The sequence below is a fragment of the Tympanuchus pallidicinctus genome, unplaced genomic scaffold (genome assembly GCF_026119805.1).
Source record: "Tympanuchus pallidicinctus isolate F22 unplaced genomic scaffold, pur_lepc_1.0 scaffold17, whole genome shotgun sequence".
NCBI classification, from domain to species: domain Eukaryota; kingdom Metazoa; phylum Chordata; class Aves; order Galliformes; family Phasianidae; genus Tympanuchus; species Tympanuchus pallidicinctus.
The window spans coordinates 14,335,680-14,351,108 of NW_026294690.1; the positions used below are offsets into that span (position 1 = coordinate 14,335,680).

Here is a 15,429-nt window from a genome sequence, read left to right on the forward strand (position 1 = left end):
AGTCCCAACATTCCCCGCGCGGCCGAAGCCGTGCTCCTTCCGCCGCCAGCACTACATTACCCGGCAGGCCTCGGTGGCGTCCCGCCAATCAGCGCGCTTCTTGTTGGTTGGTGCGGGGAGCGGGGGTTGGCTTCCGCGGGAGCGAGCGAAGAGGAAGCGGCGCGGAGGAAGCGGCGCAGGTGACGTTTCCTCTCGGGCCGCCCTCCCCCTTTCCCCCCCCCCCTCTCCCGCTGCCGGAGCTGGGGCCCCGAGAATGGCAGCGTTAGGAGGTCGGTGCGGTTGGGGAAGGTTGCCGGGGCGTAGGGTGTGGGGGTCGAGCTGGTGGGCCCCGTAAGGCCTGCGGGGTTGGGGTGCGGCGTGGGAGAATGTGGGTTTGGGGGAGTCGGGTTTAAGGGGGTCTCAGTGGGAGGGGCTGGGAGGGATGGGGGGGCTGATCTGGAGGGGAGTGTGGTGTGGAAGTGTGTAGAGTGAGCGTGGGGAGTCCTGGGGGGTGCTGGGAAAAACGGGGGTGTAAGTGGGAAGAATATCAGAAGAAAAAGGTGCTTGTTGTGATAGGGAGACGGAGGTGGTGAGTGAGAGTGGCTGCGTGAGATCCGTGAGGTGCACGGTGTTAAGGGTTAAAGAGCAAAGCGTATACGTGGATGTGAGCGTTCCTGGTTGATTCCATCAGTGCTGGAAGCTGCCTTGGTCGCATGTGCTCATTGCCTGGGTGACTGGCAGGGTCAGGGAGGGGCTATTTTGAACCTTTTCAGTGTTAGAATGTAACTGAAGCTCCCCTTCAGTGGCAGCTGTATCGCTGCCTTATTGTACATTAAGGTTTGGCCAGGTAGGAAACGTTGGCAACCGTGTACCAAGTATTTCCTTGGAAGTTTATCACTAACTTTACTTCTGAAAGAGGTCTGAGTTCCCCACTTTCCCTGTGACTGGTTGGTTTTTTGAATGTTGATGGTTAGTTACTGCAATCAATCCCCCAGTTGAAGATTTTGTCCTTAAATATAGTATTTACTAGCTTATTTGGGGAGGGGAGGGGGGAGGAAAGGTGTTTTGAGGACTTCTAACAGTAGTTTGAAGAGGCACTGACAATATTTGGCCTTAAGCCTACCAGGAAAACGTGTGCCTGACCAGCAGATCCCCACTGATTTAATTGAGAGTGCTCAAAACTGTGTCTGAGTAAGAGAAACTGTAGCTCATGTGTGTTGCCATGTGTTAAAATTTCTGTCTCTCAGTCCTTGTTGTTCACTGTCCTTTATTCCCCTTTGGGTTGCCCTACATTTCTTGAAGGTTCTCAGTTGCGGTCAGCAGCATCACCTGATTTGCAGCTTTTACCACCTAATGTTTTTCTTTTGAGTTCTCCTTTGTTGTTGTTGTGTAAAAATCTTGTTGCTATTACGAAACAGTTTTTTTGTGCTTGAGGTATTACTCAATTTTCACTTTGGGATTTACTTGGTTAAGCATATCACATGTTACTTAAGAGTGTGTTCTCTTTGCTTGTTTTCACAATGATATGCAAGTACTTTCACACGTGGGAAGTCTTAAGTGGTAATTGCATTTCACTGGTAAATAAAAACATGTAACTAGATATACAGATTTATGTGAATTCATCTTCTAGGTTTGTTGCTCTATATATTTACTGTAAGGCTGTTTCTTCATTCTCTTACTCTGTTAGTCATCATTTGTGGAAGTCAGTAGCTGGTTCCTGTTTCAGTGTGAAGTTAAGTACATTCATACAGACTTGTGAACTGGTGATTTAGGCTGTGGGCTAGTCCTACTCTTCTGCATTCTTTGTTCTTCCCATTTTAGAGGTCAGTAAACATTATGATGCTTCCTTCCCTCCAACACACCTCCCAAGAGATATCCAGTAGGACATTCATGTAAATATTCTGTATTTTTTCTTAAAGTTAGTAAACTAGGGAGGGGAAAAAAAAAAAGCTCAAGCAAACAAACTCAACCCACTCCCATATATCCTTATATATTTACTCACCCTTGGGAATGTTAGACTTGCTGTTAACGGATGATGACAGTAAGGCCATATGGAGTATTAACTTGCATTAAATATTTGTTCTGCACGTGTGCTTTCTCTTTTTCTGTTTTAAATGGTTTCAATTTTGCTTTGTAGAACCAAGTAAGTTTTCACAAACGGTGAATGGGATTCCTCCTTCAAACACAGTCAGCAGTGGAATGGACCCCTTCCATGCTTGCAGTATTCTTCAACAACTTAAAACCATGTATGATGAAGGACAACTGACAGATATTGTAGTGGAAGTGGATCATGGGAAAACATTCTCCTGTCATAGAAATGTTCTTGCTGCAATCAGTCCTTATTTCAGGTACAGTGGTCTGTTGATCTAGGGATGAGTAAAAGGGGAATTATAAATGATTTTCATTAAATGACCAAAAAAAAGCACACCTTTACTAACATTCCATGTAACTATTGATGTTACAGTGTACCTAGTAAGTATCTTTTTACAGTAACAATATAGTTAAAGTTAAGTATTCTGTCCTGCTGGAATATGCATGTGAATAACATGTTGAAAGTTGAGTGTGATTACTTGAATATGTCAAGAGCTTTGCTTTTAAAATGAATGAACTTTTATATGGAATTAGTGGGATAATTAAGGAAGTAATTCCAAGTTAGCATTTTTGACCTATTAAGTCTGGGACTGATTTTAAGTTTAGGTTCCCGAGCAGAACAGTGTAACATCACTGTTAAATGCGTTTGTGCCCATAGAAGGGCAGAGGTGTTGGGATTAGCTGTACTGGGGTTAGCTGTATGGCATATAATTTCTTAGATCTGTAGTTAGAAGGTAATTGCAAATAAACTGCTGAATATTTTTCTTTTGTAGATCTATGTTCACTAGCGGCCTTACAGAGAGTACCCAGAAAGAAGTTCGTATAGTTGGTGTTGAAGCAGAGTCAATGCATTTAGTGTTGAACTATGCATATACCTCCAGAGTAATGCTGACAGAGGCCAACGTTCAAGCTTTGTTCACTGCAGCTAGTATCTTCCAGATCCCTTCCATACAAGACCAGTGTGCTAAATACATGATCAGTCACTTGGACCCACAGAACTCCATTGGGGTGTTTATCTTTGCTGATCACTATGGTCATCAGGAACTCAAAGACAGATCACAAGACTACATTCGTAAAAAGTTTCTGAGTGTCACCAAAGAGCAAGAGTTTCTTCAGTTGAGAAAAGACCAGCTCATAAGTATACTCGACAGTGATGACTTAAATGTAGACAAAGAAGAACATGTTTATGACAGCATTATAAGGTGGTTTGAGCATGAACAAAATAAGAGAGAAGTGCACCTTCCAGAAATATTTGCCAAATGCATCCGTATGCCTCTGTTGGAAGAGACATTTTTAGAGAAAATCCCTCCCATGTTTGCACAGGCTATGGCCAAAAGCTGTGTACAAAAGGGACAACATAGTGCCAATGGCTATACACAACGGCTTGGAATGACTGCTTCTGAAATGATCATATGCTTTGATGCTGCCCACAAACACTCAGGAAAGAAGCAAACAGTGCCTTGTTTAGATTCGGTCACAGGGAGAGTGTTTAAACTATGCAAGCCACCAAATGACTTGAGGGAGGTTGGAATTCTTGTATCTCCTGATAATGATATTTATATTGCGGGTGGTTACAGACCAAGCAGCAGCGAGGTCTCCATTGATCACAGAGCAGAGAGTGATTTCTGGATGTACGATCACTCTGGCAATAGGTGGATTCCGAAAGCTCCTTTGTTGCGAGCCAGAATAGGCTGCAAATTGGTTCATTGCTGTGGTAAACTGTATGCAATAGGTGGTCGTGTTTATGAAGGAGATGGGCGAAACTCTCTCAAGTCTGTGGAGTGTTATGACAGCAGAGAGAACTGTTGGACGGCTGTCTGTCCAATGCCGGTAGCGATGGAGTTTCATAGTGCTGTGGAATATAAGGATAACATCTATGTTTTACAGGGTAAGGCGGTTTGACTGGCTTTATGGTGTTCTACTGGAAGTGGGGGTTGTTCAAGCCAACTGTCTCTTAAAAGCACCTTAGAAAGCCCAAGTTTCTGGGACATCTAAAGAATGCCCAGGACAGTAGAATGGGGAGGGCAGTGAGCAAGGAAGCATGAAGTTACTGCTTGAGTGTTTGGGCCCTGGGCATGTGTCACTGAGTTGTATCAAATCCTGCCACAACTGCTGTTTCTGCTAACAATTCAGTATTAAGTTGTACGGTGGAAATTCTGTATTACATCTTTTATTTGGGTGAAATGCACTAATGTTGAAGAACAGCTGTTGTCATGAAAAAGTATTTTACATTTTATTTAGCTGAACCTGTGAAAATGCCTGGAGTCTCTTAGTGAGTTCTAAAAAATGAATTAGCCATGGTAGGCCTTCCTTCTGTCCCACCCTGCTTTTTGTTAGTTAGCTTTTTAGCTAATTAAGGAAGGTGCTTGATCTTTTTCTAATTAGCTTGTTTCATTTGGTTGGGAATTACAGTGTGGTCTTTCCATCCCATCTTCCAATAAGTGATCAAGCTTGTTGCATTTTGATGCTTAACTTAATGATTTAAGCACAGTTCTAGTACCAGCAGTGTTTATATCCATATTTGAGAGGTACATCAGAATAATCAATAAGGATTAAAAAAAAGCATGTCCTGAATGATTTATTGCCAAGATGCAGATGAAAGTGGTGTGACAGAAAAGATGTTTGCAGTTCTTTTAGACTGGTAATTATATTTTAGGACTCCAAAAAGGATTGTTATGGGAATGGATGAAATCATTTATTCTTCCCTTTCTTACTTTGTTTATGTAGCTTACATGAAATGCATAATTTTGTACGTACTTGACCCTGTTGCACTCTAAGCTTAAAACTGCTGAGGCTGTATATGAGGTTGTAGTAAGACTTCCAAGTGGAAAGAAAGATTGGACAGGGGAGTATCTTAGTTTTATTTTGCTAAGGTGCATTCCTGTGCACACACTTTCAGAACTTGGGTCCTAGATCTGTAAACTCACTGTGATTTATCAGAAGTCAACCTGACTTCTTGACGTTGCACTCCTGCCACTCAGCAAGGTTGGAGGGCTTCCACAAGACCTATAGATGGTTTTGTTCTTTCATCGTATCCGTATTACATCTGATCCCGTTGTGGCTCTAAATAGTTGTTACTGTTGCTAGTTTTCTCAGTCTGTTGGGTCAGACATCCTCTTTAGATCATTGAAGAGGAACACTGAGGAGTCTTCAACCTAGAATATGTGTTTGTCCTTTAAATGTTTCTTGCAAGCACTATAAAGTAGATAATTTTTAGAGAGACATTACGACTTATAGAATAAGAATGCATCTTGTTTACACATCTTAGTTTCAATAGTTCTGTGCTTCAGTGGTTTTAATGACAACTCAATGCTTGCATAAATAAACCACGTCATTGCACTAACCAGCAAATTAAATAATCCGTGTTGCAGAAAATGAGTAACTTTCCTATTTGTGTGATAGGTGAAAACCTTGACTGAATTGCACTCTAATAGTCTATAATAAGTTAACTATTAATAATTTTTGTAGAGAAAACTCATAAGTTTGAAGTAGTCAGTAAGGATTAATGAGTCTTAAAATGCCAGCTCGGTTGCAGGCATCAGTCATAGGAGATTACACAATGGAACACAAGTGAGTAATCAGAAAATGCATTACCTGTAGGACTTAATGTCTTAAGCTGCATTCCATTCTTTTTATTGTATTATGTCTGTATTCTTTGTCACATTTGAAGAGCTTGGTTAGAGTGCAGCCTAGTTAAAATTCTTTAAAATATCCATGTAAAATAGGCATGAAGTTGAATTGTGCTAATATTTGGCAAATTGTAGCCCTTTGTTCCCAGAGCTTCATAAAAGACAAGGTAATCTTTATCCATGTTCTTCTTACCAAGTTTGCAGAGCATGAGCTTTCTGTCATCTGAGCTTCTGCTATCTACAGTCTGCATAAGCTGCTCTGTGCAGTCAACAGAAGAAATGCCTTATAGTCCAGGCACAAAACTAATGATGAATCACAGCTTCATGCAAGTATTCACCTGGCATCCTTTGAAACCCAGTCAACCTGTATAACCCAGCCAAGTGATACAAACAGCTTCATAGTCTGTAGTGCAGGACACATTATTTGCTCGGATTTAACAACTTTAAAGTACTGAATTCTGAGATTTTTTTCTGTAGGTTACACTTTATGAAGATAACAGATAACAGAGAACAGAATAAATACTTTGGATGCTTGAAGGCTGGAATTTGGACAGGCTTTATCCCAAGTTCTTAAGCATGGTTTAAAAGTAGTAAAGAATAGGTGGGAAATATGCATTCCACCACAGTGTTTGTGGTATACTTCAAATTTGGTTTTCTTCAGCTAGGATAGAAACCCAGAGTAGCTTTTGCTTTTGCTGCTAGTATTTCTGTGAGTTTTGAAGAAAGCAGACAATGTTGGATTTTTGTTCTAGGACTGGGGCTTTTAAGAGTTTGTAGACATTAATACATGGAAGAATATAACTGTAAACTTAATAGCTGCAGAATTGCTGTTATGGAAATAAAGCATAAGTTGTGTTTTATTTTTCCTCTCTTTCCAGGGGAATTTTTTCTCTGCTATGATCCTCAGAAGGATTATTGGGGGTTTTTGACTCCAATGACTGTGCCTAGAATCCAAGGCTTGGCAACTGTGTACAATGACTCCATCTACTACATAGCTGGAACCTGTGGAAACCATCAACGTATGTTTACCGTAGAGGCCTATGACATTGAACAAAATAAGTGGACTCGAAAGAAAGACTTCCCGTGTGATCAATCCATTAATCCATACATAAAACTTGTACTCCTCAAAAACAAACTCCACCTGTTTGTCAGAGCTACTCAAGTCACTGTTGAAGAGCACGTTTTCAGAACCAGCAGGAAGAATTCTCTCTATCAGTATGATGAGGTCACTGACCAATGGCAAAAAGTATATGAGACTCCAGATAGGCTCTGGGATTTAGGCCGGCATTTTGAATGTGTAGTTGCTAAGTTGTATCCACAGTGTCTTCAGAAAGTTATTTAATTTTCTTTTTTCAGTAACAGGCCTTAGTGATTTCAGTGGTGATCCGATGCTAGAGAAAACGTCTTAAAACAAAGAAATTGTCAGTATTTATTGTAAGCTGAAACAGACAGGTTTGTTTTCTTTTTTGTATGTGGGGATGGGTGCTCTTTAAAGGTTGCAGTCTGTGAAGGGTATTACTGGTTCAGTTTCATATTTACTGATATTTTCCTGGGAAATGAGAAGGAGGTTACGAAGTGCAATTATCAGCATTTTTTTTCTGGTAAACACTTAATCATGTCATACTCGAAGATGTATTTGTGGTAAGAGCAAGTTAAGTGGAAGAGTCAGGATAACTATGCACTACAGTGAAAGAAATCTAGCATTAATAGCTAAGGATGTCCAAGCTGTTTTGGAGTGACTTTTCATTTTTCCTTTTTTTTTTTTTAAATACGGGTAAAATTTGAGGCAATATCACTAAGTTGTTTGGTTTTTTTGGCTTTTTTTTTTTTCATTTGAAATTAAAATTGCATAGAGGAATGATAGATCCTGATTCATAATGATCTTTTTTTTTTTTTTTGTACTGTTTTTGAAGTCTGCAAAGATGTTTTGTGTTGTTGTTTGTGCACTACAGTTTGGGAGGACAAACTCAAGTCAGAATTGGAACATGGAGTACCTTTGCCTGGAAGGAGGCCTGTTCAGATTGCTGTGCCACTTCTTGTCCATGGATTTTTGTTGAAATTTGAGCTTAAAAGATATGGAAAACAAATCCCAACACCTATTTACTGCCGGTTAGGTGTAGTGCTGTAAAAATATTTATAACACTGCTTTAAAACTTTTTTTCATCCCATAAAGGGCTTTAATCCAAAAGTTGATGGTGCTAGTACATTTTTAATACTTGTTTGTCTGAAATGGGCTAATGTTACGCTGCTGTTTAAGACAGCCTGTTAGTTTTCATTGAGTGTCTGTTTCCAGGCCCTGTTCTGTCATTATATTGTCTTTTCTAACATAACATTTTTACTGTAGTGATATTCTTGCACAGGATGGTGACAGGATATGGCCTTAATATTGACTTTTTTTTTTGTGGAGTGTTCATTTTGTCTCCACTAAAGTACAGTGCTGTGTGCAGTGTTAGCATGTGCTCCAGTAACTTTAAAATGTGTGGCTTAACTTGACAAGTTATATTTTTTCTCCCTGTGATTGAGCCCTCAAATACTTTGTTTCATTCTGATCTATAATGTGAAAATTTTGCACTACTGAGCTGTCTTCGTTATTCAGTGTATTAAAGCAAAATTGATAACAAGTGTCCATGGCTTAAATAATATTAGATGCTAATCTAGAATAGGAATCCAATGTATTGCAACACTTTTCTCTATGTATTAAACATGTAGCTTACTTTTCCAGAAGTAAAAAAATTTCCAAGTTCTTCTTCAATAGTGGAAACTTGACATGAAAGGGAAAAGAGGAATCCTAAAAACCTTAGCAGCTGTAACTTGCCACGTTTGGTTTGCTGCAGGTCTAGTTTTTCCAGAGCAACAGGTGTGAGCTATTTTACTCTTTCCTATTTCTCAAATCTACTGAAGGAATAAACCAACTAACTTGAAATGGCAGTGGCCATCACTGGCTCTAAGTTCTTACTGTTATCTGGCTTAACAGCTGATATTTCAGTAAGCCAAATAGTGACCTCACTAATGTTTATCCCCCTGGCATGGCTGAGGATTTGGATAATGTTCACTTGCCATGTGGTCTTTATGTTCCCGAATGAAATCTTTCTGATTTACAGATACTGGCCTGGATCTATTTCTCAATTCTTGCACAAAATGTTAAAAAGACAAAAACAAAACTGTGAAATGAAAAGGAAAAAAAAAAAAAAAAAAGCCTCTTTGCATTACATACCTCATCTTCAGAGATTTACCAAACTGCTTCTTTCAGATGCAAGCGCCGGATTTTTTTTTTTCTGAAGTAAAGCTGATGCTTGCTAAGACTGCATTTTACAACAGTGTTGAGGCGTGTTGTTTCTTTATTTAGTTTTCTTCTGGATACTGTTTTATATATATCCATAGCCAAGAGTAAGAGCTTTCTTTTTAGTACAGCTAATTTCATTTTTAAGGTTATCCTTAGTCCTTGGCTCTCTTTGCGCTGTTGTAGGCCTCTAGCTGCAAGCTTTCTGAAGCACCCTCCCTAACAGTGTTGCATTTGTGTGTAAAACCATTCTTTTGCAAAGTGTTAATAACTTTCCTTTATTATTATTTTTTTTTTAAGCTTGGTTGAATATTTACGAGACTTCTTGCTGCTTTTTGACAATCTTCTATATTTATTTAGTAGAAAAAATTTCAATATATTACTTGAAACTATGAAATAGAATTGAGTTAGCGATTGACTGGTCATGTGATGTATAGAAGTACAATATGCTGTGGTTAATTCTGCAGTAGGTTTGTTAATTTTGTTTATCTGCACTAAAGTACGAAGATCTCCATTCTGTTTAACCATTCAAACTGAGGGTGTGATCCAAGCCTGTAATGTGTTTCAAAGCTGAACCCTGGAACTTGCTGTGGGAGTAGAATATATGGAATCTTTTGCATGAGGAGTTTGTTGAGATGGTAATATAGCTGTGAGACTTTGCCAATTCTTAAATGCTTCTCCATTTTGCTGAAAGTCAGATTCCTGGTAAAGTTTTTGCTTTAGAGTCGAGCTTAAGTAACCTTGCACAGCACAGGAAAAAATAATTGCACCAAAGGTACTGCTAAAATTTAAACAGTAACCTGTATGTTTTCTCCCCATCTAGTAACTTTTTCTGCATTCATTTGTTCCCTTTTCTGAAATTAATTTCTTGTAAGGATTTACAGAGGGGTAAATCTTTTCCAAAATTACTGATTACTTTAGAAGGAAGTGTTTTGTAATTTCTGCTTGATTCTTCCAGTAAAATTTAGGATAACTAAAAGCAATTCTGGTGCACCAAACATGCAGTGTTTGTATGTTCTACAAGAAAGTGATGAGCTCCCTGTTTGTAAAGCTGTTTAGAAATGGCACCCAACATTCAGTGCTCAGGTATGTTAGTAAGAAGTACTGTAGTCCTATGAGGGCAAATGTGTGGATTTTTAAACATTTTGCCATAATTGCACAATTTTGCATTTTTACTTAATGTCATGTTATGTTTCTTAAAATAAACCTATTGTTGAAATACAATTGAGGGCATCTGCTTTTGTGATAAATACATTGCATGAGTTTTGGTGATTTCTGAAAATTGACCCTCTGATATCATCTTCACAGTTATTAATTTTTTTTTTCTATTTATTGTGGCATTACAGGAGCTGAGTCACATCTCTAAGGCAGCTCCAGACCACTGCTTGGGGTGGAAGGTGCTTTGTTCCTTGTCTCATTCTTTGTGGCTAACTTCCCATTTGCTTGTACAGGTGCCAATATTTTGCCCCTTCGCTCTTTGAAGGTGGGGACCTGCTGCTGATACTTGAGATGTTAAGGAGTCTGTATGTTGACAAACCCTAAAATATCACTTTATGAATTTCCCATTGTCCTTGCTGAGTAGAGAAGTTACTTCCCTGTGCACAGGCCACCATGCTGATGTTCAGGCTGTGAGCTACTTGGTGCAGCACACACCCTTCTGAAGAACGTTGCACAATGATCCTAAATCATCCTGGGTGAGTTTGAAATGATTGCTCCTGATTGCAGTTCAGAACAGTACACTTCCTTTTGTCAGACTAAAGACCAATTTCTGTTAAAAATTGAATTTTCCTCTTGAAGAACCAGCACAAAAAGTGATAGAGCCAGCATGGAGGAGATGGGCTTGCTGTTTTACTTTGTTTTTTAAAGTGAGCTGAATAAATCAGCACTGCATGCTCAACTGCATGCACTCTTTGCTTGCTTTTCCCTCCAGGGACTTGGCCTGGACACAGACATGCCTAACTAGATTTGGCTATACTTCCACCTTTCTCTGGAGTTTGCTAATTAAATGGTGACTGAGAGTTCTGTAACTGATGGAATTCACAGTTGTAGTTACCCAATACTCAAACAGTGAAAGCATCCTACCCTCAATTTCCCTGTCTGCTGTCTTCTTTGGTTGGAGCACCTCTCTTCTTCAGGAAGACTTCAGGAACTTGCAGGAAAACATTATCTAGTGCTAGACTGTGGTTTAGCAATGTGTTAGTGTGTAATAAACTGTTGGGACTTAAGTTAAAGAGCCAAAGCCGAGGAAGGTGGGGGGGAAAAGACCTCCCTCTGTGGTCCATGGGGGAAAAAAGTATATCACTGTGAAATAATGAGACTGCAAGGAAAGGATAGCCAAATTGCACCTTGGAACAAGTTGATTCAGGGTCTGTAGCTGGGACAACAAAGCTAAAACTGCAGAAGCTTGCTGGAATTATCCCAACTTTTTCTGGCTGGTGGAGGAAACAAAAAGGAAACAACTGAGCAGTAGTAGCAGAAGCCTTGTGGAGTGTCTCACTCTTCAGATAAATCTGAATGGTTCTTATGCTCTGTTCAGGGCTACTTCAAAAACATGTCTGTGAGCAAGTAGTAGCTGATACCTGGTTTATAAAACGTTTATGGAGATGTCTGTGAACTTCCAGCCAACTCATAACAATCATATCTGGAAGGCACTCTTGGTTTGTCATGGCTGGGGAGAGGCATGTTATTTTGGAAGTATCTGCTGGAGGAATGTTTACACCCTAATAAACCAAACAGGCGTTTCTTCAATAATCTATCAGGTTTACTCCATGGCAATCCACCCACTGGTTCTTCGTTGCCCCTGAGCCTTCAGTTCAGCCCCTTGAAGCACATTAGTGTACGCTGCTCAGGGTCATATCTGCCAGTAGGACACTCGTGCAGGCAATGTACAGAGAAATACACACCCAGGCGTTGCTCTTCCTTATCTCTTGGCAACACGTACTCCTCTCTGCCTTTGCAAAGGGGATGAGTTAAGCTAAACAGAGCTTGAGTTCTGTTTTCTTAACATCTGGTTAAGGTCACATGAGCCTTGCTACTGATCTACTTGTTTCTGAACTTTACATAAATCATAATGGAAATAAGAGGAAGGTATCTATTAACTTTAGCTAACTTTAGGTCATCAGGGTGCTGTTTAACATATTATTTCAAGAGCAGGAAAGCTATCAAACTGTTTACAGTGCAGTTTTCCATAGTGGATTTTCTCAAGCACAGTTGTCAGCTTTCCCTTCTCCTGAGGTAACAATGGGACCTCAGTCCTCCTTAGCCACCTCATTTCACATATGCCCTATTACTTCTTTAAAAGACTGCAATCCCATACATTTAACCTGGTACCCCCTCAGAAGATGAGATTTGTGTGGTAGGAAACACTGGGAGTAATTGAAGAGTGGTACTAAACCCCATGTGCATTTTGCTATGAAATAATGCTTCAAATCCTCACTTGGAGAATGCTTGGCTGTGCTGCAGCAGGCAATTCTGTACAGATGGCTCACTGCTGCTCCTTCTCACTTAGCCTGGCCCTACAGCAGGGAATGGCAGAGGAGGCTGCGTGCCCTGGCAGATTCGCTTACTGACTCTGAAGTGTGTAGTCTGACCTGTTAGAAGACAGTATGTGCTTATTTAGATCTTGAAGTGTCACTGAGTACCAGCAATGATAACGTATCTGTAAAACATCAACGAAAATAGTACCAAATAAACCCACTTAAGGGAATGCTTTCTGTGTTCCATTGCCTTAGCCCTGCACGTGATCTGTAGCTCTGTTTCTGGCACAGAAGCTGATGAGGGGCTGTCTGAATGTGAGAAGTGTGAATGGACTGCTTAGTCTGTTTTGATTCTCTTTCAGTGCTGGAGGAGTAGTATTTGATCATCTGTAATTACCTCGATTGCAGACTAATTACTAAAACTGGGGTTTGGAATGAATGAATGTAGTTGCATAAAAATACTTGCAGGTAAGTTTTGTAGTATGCCCTTTTAGTTTGATTCTGATCATATTCCTTCAGTTACTCTGAGAAATAGGTTCAGGGCAGGAATATTTAGTGAATGTCAATTTAGCTTTCTTCCACAACCAATAAATAAAGTGAAACACTTTATTTGCAGAGCAAATACAATTTTCCTTTGTGTTTCTGTTATTTCAACAAAAGAAATACATATCTGCTATGTTTTGATTAAAAGGAAAAAAAAAAAAAAAACTAATGCATGGAGAGCAAATGATAAAAGAACTGTCTAATCAATCATTCAAACTTCAGTTTTTCATAGGTATATGAAGCATGAGAGTTGCTGCTATTCTTATCTGTCTGAACTGCTAAGGCAACTGACCAAAGCTCATTCTGAGAAGCAGTTTGAATACTTTGAGTTGCTGTTGTGTCTGCAGAGTGTGCTAATAGTCACAGCCCGGTAACTACCTGCAGAAAGTCTTTGCAGTTCAGACATTTGCTATTTTCTTTAAAAGAACGTCCATGTTGAGAGCCCACTTCCTCGGGTATCCCACAAATGAGAGCGGGTGGTGTTTGTCAGATGGGTTGTTAGAAATTGCATGTTAAATGTGGTTTATAAAGGGTGCTTATGACAATAGCAAGTTCCCGATGTTGCAGTGTAACTGCTTTGAAGACTCAAATGCAGTTATTAATAGAGAATGATATGGATGGGAAAGCCCTTGTCATTCAACCAGCCCTGAGATGCAATTGCAATGCTGCAACACAGCGTGGGGCACTTCCTTGGAAATGAATGGAAATGAATTTATCTCTGTGGATACGTAACAACCTTTGACACACGGTCAATGTGATGTGAAACTGGAAGGTTTCAGTGCAAGTGGACTCAGACCTCTACTTCTGGATCTTGTGGAATAACTTGATTATCTGCTGCGACCAATATGCTGTTCTTTTCCATCAGATCGAACCTTAGAATGTGATTAAGTACTGGGGTGAAAAGGGAGAATGTAATTTAATGTAGGCAAACTCATGGTTTGATACAGATGGTAAAGCACCATTCTAAGAGTGGGTTGGAGCCAGGGGAGCTATTGAGCTAGTATCTGCAGGGAGAGGAGAAAATGCTTTTCTGGAAGAAAGGTTTGAACTGTAGAAGCTACTTTGTTCTAAAAATCAAAAGGATTTTCGCCATTTGTAATGCCATGAAATTTTTATGATAATTTTGTTCCTGAAGTTCTGATGCTGAAAGAAAGTACTCTCGTGAACTCAGGCTGGTGTGACTGCAGTTTCTTTAGCTGACAGCTTCTGATGGTAGAACAGAGGACCACGTGCATCTGGATCAGTCTGTAACAAATCCTCATAGCAGAATGACAGTGTTGTTTATGCCTTCTGAACGCAGAAAAACATCAGATCTGCTTGTATTTCTTGTGGAGAATGCTGTGAAACCTTTTAAGAAAGGTAATAAATGACTAAATGGTAGAAGCCTTTCTTATAAATGCCAGCAGAGATCTATAGAACAGTTTTATGTGTCCTTCTAGGGAAGCAGCTTTTGCTGGGCAATCCTGAACAACATGGATGGTGCATGTGGCTGTGAGGCAGGAAGCAGGAGTTCCAGCATATGCTGACTTGCAAAGTCAGATCGAGTGAATCACTTTTCTCTTTGTTTACCTTTCTGTTGGCTTTTCCACTCAGACTGGTTGAGAACATTACACAGGCCTGCCTATGGTCAGATTTTTTCCTGTTTTTCTTGTGCAGTGCTTGGATTATAAACCTGGCGGGGGAATGTTTTAAATCCCCCAAATGGGGATTTGTAGCATAAGTCTTATGGAAACATTCCTGCTGAAATTGGGTTATGTAAACCTCTGCATGGTGCGTGCTCGCATTGTGGACGTTCCTCTTTCCCTCATCCAATTCCACAGCTCAGATACTGGCAACAAATTCAGGAACTTTCTGTATCCCCTCCCATCACTCCGGGGTGAAATTCTGCCCCTTGTTAAGGGTCACTGTGGCCTATGAATCCCTTCCTTTGTTCTCGAATGATCAAAATAAGTCTGACGCAGGATTTTAGGTGACCTGGGGGTCATTGAAGGGAATTTCTGCCAGAAGGTTAAGATTGCCATAGCAAGACTGGCAAAAGAGGGGCGTGCTCTGTGCAGATTGCCTAGAGGAGAGCAGGAGCAGAGCCTGCAGAAACTTGTCCTACAGAAAGAATAAGTTAATATGTACTGGGGGAGTGGGAGGAAGGAGAAAGGATCTCTAACAAATAATTTATTAACATTCACAGAGGTCTGGGGCTCAAAATGCTGCAAATGGGGAGTTTGCCCTGAACTTGCCCCTGGTGGGCTAAGAGCCATCAACTGTTTGTGAAGGGTTAGTTGATGTGGGATGCTGTTAGTGCTGGATGTGAGCAGAGGGTGCTGTGAATTACAGACAAGTCTTGGATTCGAGGATAGAGCCTCTGATCTCAACCTTTGATCTGAGCTGAACCTGGGGCGGGGGAAGAGTTCAGCATTTGGCTTAAAAAGCTGAG

The 15,429-nt window shown here is 40.3% G+C and overlaps 1 protein-coding gene across 2 annotated transcripts; it reads left to right on the plus strand.

Annotated features, from left to right (window-relative positions):
- The first annotated feature begins 50 nt into the window (after nt 1–50).
- On the plus strand, nt 51–10,203 carry KBTBD8 (kelch repeat and BTB domain containing 8). Of its 2 annotated transcripts, none has more exons than XM_052679228.1 (4): nt 51–179; nt 2,117–2,327; nt 2,844–3,958; nt 6,578–10,203. In XM_052679228.1, exons 2-4 carry the CDS (start codon nt 2,179–2,181, stop codon nt 7,039–7,041), a joined length of 1,728 nt encoding a protein of 575 aa, XP_052535188.1. In that variant the 5' UTR covers nt 51–179; nt 2,117–2,178; the 3' UTR covers nt 7,042–10,203. The 2 variants fall into 2 exon arrangements, with proteins under 2 accessions (XP_052535188.1, XP_052535187.1); XM_052679227.1 differs by having other exon boundaries at nt 176–269.
- Nucleotides 10,204–15,429: the final 5,226 nt, after the last annotated feature.

Bases quoted from the DNA above. Each gene is read 5' to 3' on its own strand.
- KBTBD8 (XM_052679227.1), top strand. The intron at 2,328-2,843 runs GTACAGTGGTCT...TTTCTTTTGTAG, and splicing joins GCAATCAGTCCTTATTTCAG to ATCTATGTTCACTAGCGGCC. The intron at 3,959-6,577 runs GTAAGGCGGTTT...CTCTCTTTCCAG, and splicing joins TAACATCTATGTTTTACAGG to GGGAATTTTTTCTCTGCTAT.